At 28.6% G+C, this 18,902-nt stretch overlaps 1 protein-coding gene across 1 annotated transcript in view; it reads right to left on the minus strand.

The window, feature by feature from the left end:
• The window catches only part of LOC129988343 (protein O-mannosyl-transferase Tmtc3-like), a 234,630-nt gene extending 224,390 nt beyond the window's left edge, over positions 1 to 10,240 (minus strand). The window contains exon 1 of the mRNA XM_056096544.1: positions 9,999 to 10,240. Within this exon, the coding sequence (XP_055952519.1) occupies positions 9,999 to 10,112 (114 nt within the window). The 5' untranslated portion in view covers positions 10,113 to 10,240. The remainder of the gene's footprint in view (positions 1 to 9,998) is intronic.
• Between the last annotated feature and the right edge of the window lie 8,662 nt (positions 10,241 to 18,902).

Consider the following 18,902-nt stretch of genomic DNA (forward strand, 5'->3'; position numbering starts at 1 on the left):
AAATAAACAAATATTGCATTACTGAATTGAAAATTGCAATGGAATGCTGGAGTGTTTATTCGCAAAATTTTTGAAATATTAAAATGAAAAATTTACTTTAAAATATTAAAATTTTAAATTACACTTAATTTTGAAGATGTACATTTCAGTTTTAGAATTATATAACCTCCAAAATAAATTTCAAGCTTGTTGTCTTTGTACAGATTCTACGGATTTCCAGATGGTTTTTGCAAATTATGGAACTGAAGTGAAATGATAAAACTTTTTTTTTTGGGATAAATATTATAATAAAACAGAAAGAAGAAATTAAGGAGAAATTTTTTCAGTCATAAAAAACAAAAATATGGATGGAAGGAACTAAAGATTTAGATACAACTTTATATCAATATTTTGTCTAAACTCTCCGACTTTCCCGTTTTCTCCTCTTGAATTATATTAACCCCTTTATCAGTTGACGCATCTTATTATATACGTTTTTTTTGTTATATCAATATATAAAGGAAGGCAAACGACACCCGCTATATTTAAACAACCCTTAACGATATTTTGTCTTTTTACTTCCATTAATCACAATATATGATTAGCAAATTCCGTAGTTTTTTACGGTATATATATATATATTTTTTTTTTCATGTAATAACTCACCAAATGTGGTAATCCACAAGATTACATTTGTAATCATGTGAAACGAAACTAAATGTCTGCGATCAAAGCTTCATTTTCTGTAACTTTTAAAAATGGCGTCTCTTTAGCGGGTGTTGAAATGGACAATGTTTCGTAAGCTTGGCAATGAAGCCGCCTGTGACCTTAAGTCTAACTAATGACTGCCAACTACGGAGTGTTAAATAAAATGTTGCTTTATTTGAGGATCAATTATTTAAGTATTTAAAATTCTTCAATTCAATTCACGAGGCAGATTTATCGTTGTAAAGAGTTAATGGATTGCATCTTTCCCAATCAGCTGAAATAAAAATTTGTCACAAAACTACACGTGTAGTAACAAAGTCCCAATGCAAATTTGATATGCTTGATTCATTCCGGTTTTGAGATATCGTGTTTACGTGCTTCTACAAATACAGATGATTAACACTTTATTAGATTTGGATTAAAATGTGTTACATGTCTACACTATAGAAGCTAAATATGTTTACAGAATTTTATCTGCTTACGGAATTTCTTCGTATTTATAGTTATCGTGTTGACTTATATTTTAACAGCCGGACAGATGGACTTCCTCTAAATGGAATTTGCTCAAAATTTGAAAAAAAAATCATCACATTTCGTGTAAAGACCGTATACCCAATTTCATATATCTAGCTCAAAGCATTTTTGAGTTATCTTCGTCGCAGTCTGACAGAGCGGCACAATGCCAAAAATGGTTTTTTTTTATCTCAGAGAGGTCTAAAACATAAAGACTCGTCGAAATCTTGATTCAAATTATTGGAAAATTACAATACTCTGTACTTCATATACGAGAAAATAGAAAACATTAACTTAGACAAGAGACGCTCAAAATGCATATTCCATTTTATTCATCCAACTGCGAAAGACGATTAGTTTAGTTTAGTTATATTAATGTCCCGTTTTAAAGCTATTTGGGGACGGAACTCGTCATTTTGAACCGTGGTCAGATGATGAGGACGATACCTGAGCTGGCACCCCTCTCCACAACACGCCACACCAGCGGGAGGACGTTTAACGTTCACCAGAGCTGCTTACACGACGGTTCTTTGGTGGAATCGGGTCTCGAACCTGAAACCCTCCGGTTCGGAAGTCGAGAACTTACCACCAGGCCACCACGGTCCTACGAAAGACGATATGGCACGGTTGTGCTAGTATAATTAAAAGTTGTGAAAAATTCTCATTGATTTATATTTACTGACATCGGAACTTAAGAAAATGCAAATCAGCAATGCAATTATTAAATACAATTCTTTGAAAACTGTTGCTAAATATTTCCATCATTAAAATAAATTTATTTGTATTGTGCTTTTAAGTACTGTAATAAAGCGCACAACATTTCAATATGACAATTATTGTTGAAATATTCATAACTATAAACTTATTACACAATATCATATTTAAATATTAATTAATATATTTAAATATTAATTTAAAAATTAGCTTGTTTTACTTTAACTCCTTAACTACCATTCTGTTAGTCATATTAACATCGAATTATCTCTTCTCAAACTTATAATTTAATATTAAATCACTCAAAGACTTTACAAATAGATACAAGAAATCATCCATAATTCCCTAATTCTTAGAATTATATTCATGGAATTTTACCTAATTAATTTGTTATATTTCTATAGATTTCAATTAATTATTTATTATTATAACTAACCGTCTTTGGCGATCAGCCGGTTCGCTAGTATTAATGGCGGCTAAAAGGTTCAATTAATATTTTATGTAACTTAGTCCCATAATAGGTTTTTCAGCAAAATATTTTTAAGCTTCAAATTTTGACAGCCATATAATTAACTTATGATTCCATTATGTAGGCCGTACGCCGTTCTGATCATTGTACTACGGATCTCTCTTTAATTCTCTATCAGCGCCCCTAAAATTCAATTTTAAATTAAAGTGGAATGATGAAACTGCAATAAATATAAAGACTTTTTTGGTGAATCCAAGCATGTTTTTTTAAAAACGAAAACAAAAACATGAGAATTGAAAGCAGAGTCGTTTGGCATTGAAGTTTTATGCGCACTACGGCATAATGTTTTTAATTTTTAATATCTCAAAGAATTATTCAACAAAACTTCCATGGATTCTTCGTAAAATTCCGTTTCTAGCTTTCTTTTAATTATAGAAATGCTTTCAATAATAATATTTTATTTTTTTCGGTTTATAAATATATTTCAAAAAATTATGAAGCTTAAATTTTAGACAGGCCCTTGGTTTATAGATTCATATTATGCAATATATTCTTGGCACTCCAACATCGAAATAAATAAATAAAAGTTTCGATCTTCTGCGATCAAATTTGATCAATTTATTAAGTTTCGAATATTACAATATTAGAACAATTAACATTTTCATAATCTAGGCCAATCACTCTTGAGAAACCCTGGGAGCTTCTTTGGATTGGCTTCTTTGGGAGGGTCAATGAAGTGATCTAAAATTGCCAGTTTTTATAGAACAGCGATATTGAAATTTTCATAAATCGGCCAGCTTTAATGATTGATTTAGTTGAATGGAGTGTAACTTTTTTTTATTTAAGATATTAGTATCTCAAGAAATTTTGTTAAATATGATTCACAGGGCAGATGATATATATAAAATTTTGAAATTCGTAATTCAACAGCATTTATTGACTCAATTTACTTAAAATATCACTAAAAATTCTCAAATTAGCTTTTGGACTCCAATAGGAGTAGAGATCTTGTAGATATTAAACCATATTTGTCTTAAATAAAACTTTTCCATTGAATTAGTAATATTGGTATCGGAGAAGATCATAAAAACGTTTCCTTGCATTTACTCTTCAAAACAAAAATTCATCATAATTCATAATTACTTTATTTCATACACACATGTACTGAAAATTACATTTTCTAAGATTTAATTCTCAGTAACAGAAAACTTATATTTGAATTTGAACTTTTATCAGTGTAATGGCAACACGTTGATAAAAGCTCATTTTTTTCCATTCACGCGAAATGTGCTCGTGCAGTTTAAATTTTATTTTTATTTTATGGAAAATAAATTGGTGAAAAATATGGTTAAAACATTTATTTAAAAATTCATTAAAAATAGAAATTTAAGTTGTATGTAAAAAAATTTGGTATTATTAATAAAATGATTTTTCGACTTCAATGTGATGTGAGAATCATTTTTGTGAGATAATATTTTCGGAAGTTATCGCGAGAAAAAACGCCAAAGTTTCACTTAATTTGTAATTAATTAAAATTCTAATTAAAAATTTAAAAAATCGTTCCGAGGTGCACATTCACAAGCTTCAAGGTATACATGTGCCAAATTTGGTAGCTGTAGGTCGTATGGTCTGGCCTGTAGAGCGCCAACACACACACACACACACACACATTGAGCTTTATTATAAACTAGCCGCCTTTGGCGACCAGCTGGTTCGCCAATCTTAATGTTCGTTAAAATTTTAATAATTAAATATTTTATGCAATTCCAACTTTAATAAATTCTTCAGCAAAATATTTTAAAACTTCAAATTTTGATAGTCATATAATTCACTCATAATATTATAAAGGCCTTCAGTCATAACGTGATATGTATCTCTCTCATTTTCTGTTACCCCTCGTAGAATTTATGCTTTAAATTAAAGTGTAAATGATTAATCTGCAGTTAATATAATAATATTTTTTACTGAAACAAAGCATTTTTTTAATAATATGATTACTGATAATAGAGTCACTGAGCGTTTAAACTTTATGGGCACTAAAGAATATCTTTCTTAATTTATGTAATATCTCAAGAATTTGTCAACAAAATTTTCTCAGATTCATCATGAACGGATCGATTCATTAACAATGTTTAATTTTAAATGCATCAAACAATAAGAAAATAAAATGAATCGTTTAAAATAATCGGTCGAAAACAGGTTTAAAAAAACTACTTAAAAAACGATGTACTTAAAACTATAAGCATATATAAAAAAATATATAACTAACATAAATAGAATTTAATTACAAAAGCATGCAACTAACCTAAAAATAATTTAAATCATTGAAAACAGGTTTAAAAAAACTACTTAAAAAACGATGTACTTAAAACTATAAGCATATACAAAAAATATATAACTAACATAAATACAATTTACTTACAAAAGCATACAACTAACCAAAAAGTAATTTAAATCGTCCGTTGATAATGGTTGATATGCCAACAATCAGAATGCGCATGCGTGAATTTTCTTCGCCAGCTCCGGTAACGCAAATGCGTGAATTTTTCTACGCCAGTTGGGGTAACGCTATGCAGATTATACATTTTTAATTTCCTTTATTCTCTGTTATTTTAATTCAAAAGTACTTCAGAATGAATCTGAAACATGGATTAATTAACAATGTTTAATTTTAAATGCATCAAACATTAAGAAAATAAACAGAATCGTTTGAAATAATCCGCCGTAAAATGTTAACCCTAGCCTCATTACTGTTGGGAGAAAAAAAAACAAATTGCCTTACTCATTTGGCGGTGGGGAAAATGGAAGATTTTTTTGGCGGGAAAGTTAGTTTTTAATTAATAATTAAAATTCTAATTAAAATTTCAAAAAAAGGGACCCCAGGTGCACATTCCCGACCTCTAAGGTATACATGTACCAAATTTGATAGCTGTATGTCAAATGACCTGGCCTGTAGAGCGCCAACACACACACACATTGAGCTTTATTATAAGTATAGATATAGATATAGATTAAAGTAAAATTATTTTTTGCATCTTACTAAAAATTATCTTTCCATAATCAAACTATTTACTGACATTTCAAAAATTTCATACGTTTATAAAAACGAAAATAATTTTATATTTTATTAAAAAATACGAATAATAATTTCTAAATATTTCTGTAGATGAACCACGAGTTCGATTTTTTTTAATTCACTACTTCAATACTCATGTTGATGACTAATGAGTTCACTGCTATAAGTTTATTTGTTTTTTGGCACCAAAAAAAACAGTTTCTTTTTTATTCTTATTAAACCTGATGACACTTTACATTTCCGAACTATGCTGTGCCCTATTAACTTAGAATCCATGAGACTTGTGGATTCTGTGTAATTTTTATATCAAATTATGGCACTTTTGAAACACTTGATTTTAGCTTACAAGTTTGAGAAGCGATAATTTGATGCTCATATAACTTACTTAAAGAAAAACAAAACAATTAAGGTAACGAGTAGTGAAAAACAAATGCACTTAAGAAAAGTGAAAGTACTTAAAGTACTTTTGTACTTTAAATACTTAAGAAACTTAAAGAAAAATGATGAAGTACTTAAGGTGTATGTACACACCTGAAACTTCGAAAATCGTTCAAAATATCGAATATTTTTTTATTGCTTAATAATGTTCTCTGATTCTTTAGCTTTCAAACCGATACCAAGATGTTGTCAATATTCGAAATATTTCTCGAGTTATAATTATTTTTCTTGAGGTGCTTTCATTAAAAACTCTAGTTACGGTGTTTTTAAAACTCATTTTATGAAGAATGATATTTTTCTACTATATTGCTTCATTCAAACAATCATAACTCAACAAGAAATGAACCAAATACAGTTATTTATATATCAAAATAATCTGTATGAAATAGCAAATGTTTTGTGCCTCAAAGTTATATTTATAGAAATAAATTTTTAATAGCTGTTTAAATGTTAAAATGACAGAAAAAATCTCGCTTTTTTCTATTCATCGTTGATGAAAAAATTGTTTTAAAAAACTATACATTTTTATAACTTGATTGAGGCAGACAACATGAAGACTAATATTAGGCATCATTTCCAACTAGAATTGTGTGTCTGTACAAATTAGAAATTAAGATATCATGTTACAAAAAAAGGATAATTAACTCATTAAATATTATTTAATTAATTAATAATTAGTGTAATATAGTTTTTTCTCACTGAAATGAGTTTAAACAGATATTAATAACCTACTATGAAAAAACTGGATTTTTAAAATTAAATTTTAAAAAAAAATCTTCAAGTGTATACGTACACCTTAATGAAAAACAAATCGATTAGTAAAGTATACAAACAGTTCTCATGTAATATTAAAAAATAATTTAAATTAAATATTTTACTTTATTATATTATTTATTGACTTAAAAAAGTCAAATTGGGTTCGAAATCCTCAGGTTGTCTTCCACTCATCAACATGAGTGTGTTAAACCCCCGATGGCATATTTAATGTTGACCAAGTATCTATACACTTCAGATCTTTGATAAAATCGAAGATTAAACATGCATTGTTGGCCAAGATCCCATACATTCAAATCTGTGTTCGAATTGGGTATTGAACATGTGATCTTCGGATTCTAAAATTAAGATTCTACCATTCAACAACATAAGAGCCTTCTGAATTTTAATTTTAATTTAGTTTCATTTATGTTCCTTTTAAGGTAACGTGAGAGTTATTTTGGGGCAGAACGTGGTCAGATGAAGAGGATGAGAAATGAGCTGGTAATCTCCTTTCTAAACTTTTACGTCTCACTAGTTAACAGGTTGCTCCTCTTAAAATTCTTGAATTTCGAAGTTTAAAGGAGGTAGAAGGCCTTATGTCGTGATGAAAGTTTTGTGTGACCTCAAAAAGTAGCGTTATGAAAAGGATAGGAATTAAAAGGCCCGGGATGAAGGGGCTTTCTCGATAAAGAAAAATCATCAAAAATTAGAGACATCGATAACGAGTAATTAATAACACATAAGGTCTGCAATAATCAAGTTATATACAAAAAAAATCTGTAAATTTCAATTTTGCCCCATTTAAATATTTCCCACAATAGCTCCATTCATTTTATTGCACATACATCAATGTCACTCATTTTGCCATTTTTTCACTTTGTCATATACTAAAAAAAAAGAATTGTAATCATCAAGAAATTCGAAAACGAGATGTTGACGCATTTCTATTTTTTTAGACTTCCTTAAATCCAATAATCACGTTTTTGGAATCATATCGTTCTGTTTATCTGTCTCTAAACAAAATCAAAACTCCTTGAAATTATACTGAGGACATTTTCGGCATGGCCTTCACTCCAAATTTGTAGATTTCTGTCAAGTTTTGAACGAAATCCCTTCAGATTAAGTCTACTTGTTCGACTGTTCGGATAATTATTGTACAAAACACTGAAAGTGAGATTGATAAAATTTTGTATACAAATTTAACATTTAAAGTGTACATATGAATCCAAAATCAAAATTCTTTGAAATTATAAGGAGGACATTTTCGGCATGGCCTTCACTCCAAATTTGTAGATTTCTGTCACGTTTTGAACGAAATCCCTTCAGATTAAGTCTACTTGTTCGGCTGTTCGGATAACTATTGCACAAAACACTGAAAGTGAGATTGATAAAATTTTGTACACAAATTTAACATTTAAAGTGTACATATGAATCCAAAATCAAAATTCTTTGAAATTATAAGGAGGACATTTTCGGCATGGCCTTCACTCCAAATTTGTAGATTTCTGCCAAGTTTTGAACGAAATCCCTTCAGATTAAGTCTACTTGTTCGGCTGTTCGGATAACTACTGTACAAAACACTGAAAGTGAGATTGATAAAATTTTGTACACAAATTTAACATTTAAAGTGTACATATGAATCCAAAATCAAAATTCTTTGAAATTATAAGGAGGACATTTTCGGCATGGCCTTCACTCCAAATTTGTAGATTTCTGCCAAGTTTTGAACGAAATCCCTTCAGATTAAGTCTACTTGTTCGACTGTTCGGATAACTATTGTACAAAACACTGAAAGTGAGATTGATAAAATTTTGTACACAAATTTAACATTTAAAGTGTACATATGAATCCAAAATCAAAATTCTTTGAAATTATAAGGAGGACATTTTCGGCATGGCCTTCACTCCAAATTTGTAGATTTCTGCCAAGTTTTGAACGAAATCCCTTCAGATTAAGTCTACTTGTTCGGCTGTTCGGATAACTATTGTACAAAACACTGAAAGTGAGATTGATAAAATTTTGTACACAAATTTAACATTTAAAGTATACATATGAATCCAAAATCAAAATTCTTTGAAATTATAAGGAGGACATTTTCGGCATGGCCTTCACTCCAAATTTGTAGATTTCTGCCAAGTTTTGAACGAAATCCCTTCAGATTAAGTCTACTTGTTCGACTGTTCGGATAACTATTGTACAAAACACTGAAAGTGAGATTGATAAAATTTTGTACACAAATTTAACATTTAAAGTGTACATATGAATCCAAAATCAAAATTCTTTGAAATTATAAGGAGGACATTTTCGGCATGGCCTTCACTCCAAATTTGTAGATTTCTGTCAAGTTTTGAACGAAATCCCTTCAGATTAAGTCTACTTGTTCGACTGTTCGGATAACTATTGTACAAAACACTGAAAGTGAGATTGATAAAATTTTGTACACACATTTAACATCTAAATTGTTGATATGAATCCAAATTGAGATCAAAAGGTTGGCTGCCTGTAGATCTATACTTTTACAAACATTAAAATGAGAAAATTCAAAAACTCCATGAATTAAATAAATATATGAAATTTTGTATAGGATTTTGGGACTATAATTATAAATCTGTGTCAAATTTTAAATAAAGCATTCAGAAAAAAAAATCATAATACACATTCGATTTTCTAGTACTTGTGTATTAACTGCATCCCAGCGATTAATAGTCAAAGATCATACTCTAATAGCACTTTCATAGATATTGAATGCGAATGATATACGATTATAAATACACACATATTTTATTATAAAATACACAAGAACGTTTCGCGAAGATCTCTCCTGTTGATTCCTAGTCATCTAATAAATAGTTTCTAATTACCCAAAGAGATTATTTGATTACTATATTTTTCATGTGAGAGAGAAAATCTAATAGAAGAGAAATTTAAACTTAATTATCGCCTTATTGATAATTTTTAATTATATAAAGTCCAATACTAAGTTATTCTTATTTTTTCTGCATTCATTGTATTTATTTTTAAAAAAATTCCCAGAGATTTTATTCAAAAATAAAAAAAAATAAAAACTATGTGAAATAGGGTCTGTTCAAAAAATTATTTTTGATGAAAGTTTTCTTTCTATACCTTTAAAAAATAAAAATTGCATTAAGACTGTATAAATTTATAAACCCAGTTAAATTTAAAATTAAACGTAAATTATGCTTAAAAAAACGTTTCCTAAAGAGCTAAAATTATTTTCCGCATTTATTTACTACAATTTCATGTAAATATTAAAAACATATTTGTATATTTAAACCAATTACATCAAATAATTTTTAGATAAATAATGAGATGTATTAAAATTACCTTCTTTTGGTTTTCCAAAACATGTTTCACTTTCTTGCATCGAAATTCCTTCACATGAATTGCACAATCCCTTAAAAAATTTTGTATGACAAGAAAGCATGACATAAAATTCATTTTCTTTGAGTGTCACTAATTAAATGAAAATTATAATCACTGATTAATTGGCTTCAAATAGTTCGCTTTGAGAACATATCTCTTATATCTATTTCCATTAGTCAAGCGGGACCATTTAAAATCGGACCGTTCAGCGCCGTTGAAGTTATTTTCTCTGCGAAGCACGTGGCCCAATTCATCTTCTCTAACAGCCAAGCGATTACCATTGCCATCTGGTGGAAGTTACGCAAACTAATACATTTTCAATCGGTCATTCAGAAAATGCTAAAAGCTTTACGAAAATAATTGAAAGTGGTTTAAATTTATCTTTTTTTTAAAAAAAGTTTTGTTAGGAATATTTTCGCGATTATTTTTTATCAAAAATTATTTCCTGCAATTATTTATGCATCTTTGAGAGACAGAATTTTGTTTTGAAAGATGGAATTAAAAATGTTTTAATGGATATTTTTTTAAGTATTGTGTTATTCGATAATACTTTTTGATAACAATTATTTTCACATCAATATTGATTTTTCTTTTTTATAAATTCTACCTGAGTGTTCCACTTGATTGCAAATTCATGATAGCTATGAGGAATGGATCCCTCCCCCTTCCTCCTCCCTTCTTTTCCATTTTTAACACCGGGGTGGGTGATTTCAAGCAATAGTTTCATAAAGCGAACACAACAAAAAAAGAGGGTTAGGAAATTCGTAAAAAAATAACACTCTGATTATTGCAAATATTTGAATCGCAAAAGTTTTTAAAATATAGGCACTTAAAGTTTCGCTTTCAAAGTTCCGTCAAAGAATGATATTACTTTTCTTTCTTTTTACAAGGAAGATCCACTTTCTATATCAGATATAATTAAAAAAATCAATGTTAGATCTATTTAGATAATCAAAGAAAAAGGGGACCAAACGCTTATAGAAATTTTCATCCATTAAAGCTTTTTTCTCGTCAATTAATAATATATATATATATATATATATATATATATATATATATATATATATATATATATATATATATATATATATATATATATATATATATATATATATTGAAAATAAATTTTTCTCAACATAATTTCAAGAGAATATATTATTATCTATGCTGCTTATCAGCCTTGCAGTTTGTGTGCAAATTTCTGAAATTCGTTTTTGCTCATTTTCTTTTTAACCCCTTAACTGTTTTATTTTCTTTACTATCTAATAAGATGACACCTTCTATTTTGGGAATATTTGCTTATTTTCATTCAAATGGAAATCCATTGAATACTTGATTTATCTATGTATTCGAAGTAATTTTATTATTGAATTATAATCGTCATGAATTGTATATTTTTTTTCTTACAACTATCAAAATTCGATAAATCGATGCGCGTATGGCACTCGGGCAAAATGATTAAGCGTTTAATATGTTTCTCATTGATATAAGTTGCGATTTATTTATTTTTTAAATTTTTTGTATAAAAAATATAGAAAGGGAAAATATTGTCATCTATAAAAATAATAAAATGAACTCGAAATTTTGAAGAATTTGCAGTTCACAACTCTCTGAATCCCAAAAAACATATTTTTGGATATATGACTGTCTGTCATTTTGTCTGGAGAAACGACTAGTTACAATACGTCACAAGAAAGGCATCGAAAATATATATTTGGGTACTTGTGAATGAATCGCATCCCAGTGATTTATCATAAAATATCTCATGTTAGATTCAGTAAAATTGTTGGAGTCACTCTAAAGATTGATATTTCGTAATTTAGTTTTAGTTTTAATTCAGTTGTCTTAACATTCCATTTGAAAAAAAAAAGGATTCTTTTAGGATGGACCTCGTAATTTTCAAACGCTATCAGATGATGAATGGGCTATCAATGTAAATAACTTTTCATACGATTCCATAAAAAAAGTCCATGGGTGAGAGGATGTGTCATCCCACCACTTAACCCTACCGCTGGCTGGCAGTTTGAACTCAATCTTGTGTTCCACAGTTTGAGCTACATTATGAATTGAATCGTAATTTTCTGCTTGTATCTAAATATATCCTAATATCTATCTAAATCTATATATCTATCTAATATCTCCTAATATCTACCTAAATATCTATCAACTCCTGAGAGTTTTTACAGTTGGTTTTGAGAGAATAATAATTAAACAATTTTCATTTATTCTTTTATGAAATGCTTGCATAGAATTACGTCCTTCAGGTTTTCTCTTGTAATTAAAAGACATTTAAAAATTTATAAAATAAAATAATATTTGTAATAATTTTAAAAAGTACCTATTAATGTTCTCAGAAGTAATATTTTCTGCGTTTTTTTTAATCTACTGCAGTTCTATTTCATCATAATAAATAATCACAGAATCTTAAAATTTATTTTTCTTCAATCATTCATTAGATGGCGCTCCAAATCGAAAATTGAAATTTAATTAAATGAGTGGATCAGCCTTTAAAAAATTAATATAGAGTATTACTACAACGAAGAAATAAACTCGTAAAATCTTAATCCGTCACTTCAACTGAAAATGAATTAAAAAATCTGTTAAAATATTCCCTCTTTATAAACATGACACAAGACAAGTTAAATAAAAGTGTTTTTTTAAAAAAAGAAATTTTCGATACAAAAAGAATCAAAAAACAATACAAAGCCTCAATATTTATCAAAATACAGAAGTTGAATTATTTCACAATGATAATACTTTTTAAGTTAGTAAAAATAAAATAGATACTTTATGGATAATATTTACTCTGTTTATAAGTAACATAAATTATTCATTTTAAAATTCATGAAAGTGCTGTTCTAAATTGTAATTAAATTGCCAATTTCAGCTAAAATTTAAGGTTGATAGTGACATCTACAGTTTAAGTGTCTTTTAATTTACTCACCTACTTTTTTTAATACAGAGAAGCCATATCAGGTTAATGAATATCTAGTAGTAAGGAACTAAAATTTTAAGTAAAACTAAATGGAATATCTGTATGTATATATATATAACCTATATCAATAAGTAGCACAAATATGTAAAGCGTTTTGAATCAATTCTTTTTTATAAATTAAAGACATAACTTTGCATATGAAATGTATGTATCCATAATTATAATTGATGCTGTTTGTTATTATGTTTTAACTGATAGTAGTGTTTGTTTTGTTTTTCCTAATTTCATATCTGATAATAGTTGCATTACTGGATGCTTGTTAAATGTTTCTGCAAGCTTTATTTAGCATTCTGAATTGAAATAATACACTTTTAACACATTAAGATTAGTGAGAAAGTAATTAGGAAGAGTGATACAGTACGCAACGGTAAAGCCTTAGCAGGCTGGGAAATATGTACTTACTTTAAGGCAATGTAATGGAAGACGAATAATATTTTCTTACTTCTTTCAATACTATTTTTTAACATACATTTGTTTAATTTAGTTGCTACAGTCCTCAAAAAAGGAAACCAGAACTAACTGAACTTTCTCCAATCTTTACATAGGTTATTTGCAAATTAAATGGCAATGTTTTGTATTTCTTTAATCTGTAGAAAATCATGGTTATAAAAAAATTCAAATCTAATTTTTAGATTTTTCAGCTGAGAAACAGGATAAAGAGTAATTCCAACAAGCGTTCTCTTTTAACCCTGGAGTTCAGCTTAATTGTATGAATGTTCCGTTTTTAAAGCAACACTAAGGTTATTTTGGGAAGAACCTCGTAACTTTGAACCGCACGAAAATTTAACGTTGACGAGGACGACACCTGAGCTGGTATCCCTCTCCAAATTTCTTCACCATAGCAGCAAGAGGACATTTGGATTCCTCCTGCTACTATGTAGCATTAAATCCCGGTGAATTTAACGTGCACTAGACCTGCTTCCATGGCAATTCTTCTATGGAATCAGATCTCGAACCTGAAATTCACCAGTCCTGAAGACGAGGTTTTATCGCCATGCCACCGTGACTCTCTTTTACCCTTGGAAGATTTCATCTTGGAGTAATTAGGAACAAGCATGGTAATAAAAACTTTCAAGCATTTTTAGATTTTCAAGCATTTTCAATAAATTATTATATGAAAGTAATAAAAAAATCTATGAGCACGATAAAGTCCTGTCTCGACTCTAATGTTTTATTATTTTATGCCTAGTTAATAACTGATATATTTTAAAGGAAGCTAGGGTTGATTTTTCAAACTAAAGGTTGATTTTTCACCAAATGCATATTTTGATGATCATGTTGAAGGAACCATTATTTGTTTGTCTGAAGGATTGATGAAGTAGGTGGAGGTCAGTTTAATATGATAGATTTGAAGAGCACCAATGTGTCTAAATCAAAATTTGTTTCAATAATTAATGATAGTTCACGATTACTGAGGATTTTTTAAAAATTATATACCCGGGATTCTATTGCTTAGTAAATTTTTTCAGATAATGTTATTGTCAAAAAAAAATTGTTGGACATTAAGCATTCTACTTAGAATCGGAACTCTGTTTCCAATTATTAAATTGAACTACTAATTTTCATTAATTTTAAAATAAGTTTTTAAGCTTTATATGTTTCCTTCTTGTGTCTAATAATATTGTCAATTTCCGTTCTTATAAAGATTCATTTCCCGGCTTTCTTCAAGAAAATTGGGGATAGATGGATTAAAAATTACTTTAAACTGAAGTTATCAAAATTTTATGCACCTTTCCATGAAATAGAATATATTTTAATTTTAAAATAATAAAAAGATAGTACTATGATGCCTGGAGGTGAAAAATATCCTGAAGCAAAAAGCAGTACTTTCTTATCGTTACAAATATATTTTCTTCAATTCGATTCGCTATTGTGATCAGGTATCAAAATATTTGACCCCAATTACTTTATATTTTCTGGGGTAATGGGGAGTATATCGAGACAATTATTAATATTGCTGTAACTAAGACTGATTAATTAATGAATCAAGTTAGAATAAAAAAAATCTTTGTTTAATGAGCTCTCCAGAACATGATTATTCACTCACATAAATTGTAGACTTATTTTCTTTCTCATTTTTGGATCAAAAATCATTTGAAATTTGCTATGGAAAAATAAATTAAAAATATCTTACTTGTTTGTTTAAACGAGTGCATATATATATATATATATATATATATATATATATATATATATATATATATATATATATATATATATATATATATATATATATATATATATATATATATATATATATATGTATTCTTTACTTCATTAATAAACTTATACTCCTGGTGTCTTTTAGTGAATGACTGTTGATTTTCAATAACATCTTTAATGCATGAATAAATCGATGATAAAAAGATGATTTTCTGTGCTTCCTCTTAAATCTCCTTTCATGCCTCAATACCAATCCAAAAACTCATATCATGCATTAAGATGGCGTTTATTGTTAATGCAACATTACTTAAAAATGCTTATAATTTTATTAATAATTGTGTTGTGTGGAAGGATTACTATATCCAAATAGTTTCTTATGCGTATGATAGTCCAATTATTGTTTTGTTTTATAAATATCTATGGAATGACGAATTAAACACAGTAAAATATGAGCATATGAAGGAAATCAAAGTGTTTCAATCTTTGAAAAGCGTTTGAACACCTAAGTTTATTCAGTAAAAAAAATCATACCCAAGTTTCCTTACTGTGCACATTCCTAAATAAATAATATTTTGTAAGTAAATTAATCTTCATATTAAAACTTCTTTTCAAAATTAAGCAATTTATTATACTCGTGTAAATGCGTTTCTTTAAATGTAGTGTTTGTGCTGCCATCTATTGGCATTTCAATATATTTAAAAATGTTATTTTTATCTTGGAAAACAGATGGCAGCACCATGCATGATAATTTTTCTGTGTGTATTACTGCATTAATATTTTATAAATGGAAGACAAAATATTAGTGAAAGATAGGATAGAATGGCATCTTGTCCTGAGGGAATAGGCCTTCTGAATGTCGAAGATTTGCTAATTTATCATTTTAGCTAAGAATATAATTAAGAAAGGTAACAAAACCAAGTAACAAAAGAGAATATTTTTGGAAAATTTCTGAAGACAAAGTAACCTATTTGGAAGGAATACTGCATACAAAAACATAAAGATAGCCTAAAGGAGTGGAATAAAAATATTTTTCCTATAAAAAATATAGGAAAGAAAAGGCATAGGAGAAATAAGTTCTACATAAACCGAATAACTATGTAATATTTCTAATTTTTTTCCCATACCTAATTTCTTTCTTGGAGTTGTTATAGTTTGTAAATATTTTTATGCAATTTTTAATATACAACTTTCAGAACAAGATACTGAATGTGATAGAATCTGACAAAGGGAAAAGCTCAAGTGGATCATAAAATACTATAGTTACCCTGTTTTATTTCTTAACGTTTGCAAGTTTTGGCAGATTCCTAACTATATATACCTGCTACCTATCAGGGAAGAATTCTAATTCAAAAATCCTCTTACATATTTACACGTTAAATATGCACATATATTAAAAGAGCAGGAAAAGTTTTATAAGATGACAAATATTGGCGAAATGTAAAATCAAATTTTAACCAAAATATTTACTATTGAATACAGCAAATTCCGTTCTAGCTACAGTCTGCCAAATTTGCCGAGCACTTGCTCATTCCATCAGATTTCAAATGGGCCTACAATCAACCACATAAAAGTTCTACTGCTCGTCAACGGATTCTGAGACTACCACATTTCGACGACTCCATCTCACTGAGGGGTGAGAAGCAGAACGATGAGTGCATTTCTGGTATTCCCTTTGACCTTGGATTCCTCCTATTGGATACTAGTAAATGTAAACATCCCCTCCTTTCATCTTCTCTTTCACCTCTATTTTGACAGATTGAACTCATCCTAACGCAAGCGCGAAGGGTTTTACAATCCGTTGCTGAACAGTAGTTCAGAAGAAAGTTTGTGTTTCGTTTGCAATTCATCAAAGAAATCGCCGTCCGAGATTCGAAAAGTTTGCAAATGACAGCGTTCTGCATCAATGAAATGTGTGCAAATCGGCAAATGCGCACTCGTTCAGATATAAAGATGTCTGTAGATCTGTTGTTTATCCTTAAAACTTGTTTTCTTGGCGCTACATAAAGCAGATTTAACAGAAAATTAAAATCAGGAGTGAAAAGGGCTCCTCGTGAGTTTTATTTTTTTATAATTGCCGATTTCAGTGATGTATTACAAAGGAGACTAAATTTCACCTGAACTGAAAGACTGATATGGTCCATTGTAAGCTAATGGAATGGTCATTTGAAAGCTAATGGAATGGGCTAGTATTTAGCAAATTTAATAGACAGACTTTTACTGCCTTCTGTTCATATTAAATGTAGATTTGTCAGAAACTTTTTTAATTAGGATTTTTTTTTCTTCATATTGGTAGCATATTCCCTTTATATTATATATATATATATATATATATATATATATATATATATATATATATATATATATATATATATATATATATATATATATATATATATATATATATATATATATATATATATATATATATATATATATATATATATATATATATATAATTTTCTGAAACAGATGGAAGTTCGACGATAGAAAAGACACTTTGCATTTTTAAGTACGCTTTAATCCATACCGGAAAGGCACGATTTATTTACAAGAGAAGACGCGGACAAGGCACGTCCTCTCTCTGCGCGGAACAACAACAGAAAAGGCACGAAGTGAAGTAAAAGATGGAAAATAAATTATTCCTGTCTTATATAATATAAGATTTCTGAACGTGTCGATTCTGATTGGAAATTCTCACACGTTTCGACCTTGACAAGAGAAACAGAGGGATCCTTTAGAAGAATCTATCTACATCAGCGATTCTCTATCACTTCACTCGGCACATGGGAACCGCTGACGCAATCATTTTTACAAAGCTTCAGTTGAATTAGTTAGAATTGAAATTAGAGTTATATATATATATATATATATATATATATATATATATATATATATATATATATAACTGTGCACAACAATTCAATACTTAAATGCAGAAAGAGATCAGTATAGTTCAATATTCAGGGAAAATACTTGGAAACTAAAGATGGCCAGTGTACAATAATATTAAATAAACAAAACGCAGCATTCAACAGTGTTAAATAAATACTTGGGCAAGCATTCAGAAACAGATGAGAAGGGTACAATTAATGTTAAATAGTTGATTGAAGATAAATGTATGATATTAAAATATTATTTCTTTCTGTTTTCCACTTGGCCACTAAAGAAAGTCAGTGTGTAATATTGTTATAAAATTTAATATTCAGGGAGAGTACTTGGTCACTAAAGACAACCAGTGTGTAAAAATGTTAAATAGTTGAATATCCAGTGAAAAAACTTGGCCACTAAAGATGGCCAGTGAGCAATAATGTTAAGCAGCTGAATATTCAGGGAGAACACTTGACCAATAAAGAAGGGCAATGTGCAATAATGTTAAATAAATGAATATTCCGTCTTCAATAATGTTAAATAAATGAATATTCCGTCTTCAATAATGTTAAATAAATGAATATTCCGTCTTCAATAATGTTAAATAAATGAATATTCCGTCTTCAATAATGTTAAATAAATGAATATTCCGTCTTCAATAATGTTAAATAAATGAATATTCCGTCTTCAATAATGTTAAATAAATGAATATTCCGTCTTCAATAAAGTTAAATAAATGAATATTCCGTCTTCAATAATGTTAAATAAATGAATATTCCGTCTTCAATAATGTTAAATAAATGAATATTCCAAGTGAGAATATTCATACTTGGCCTAGC

Source organism: Argiope bruennichi, chromosome 10, assembly GCF_947563725.1.
Source record: "Argiope bruennichi chromosome 10, qqArgBrue1.1, whole genome shotgun sequence".
Classification (NCBI taxonomy): domain Eukaryota; kingdom Metazoa; phylum Arthropoda; class Arachnida; order Araneae; family Araneidae; genus Argiope; species Argiope bruennichi.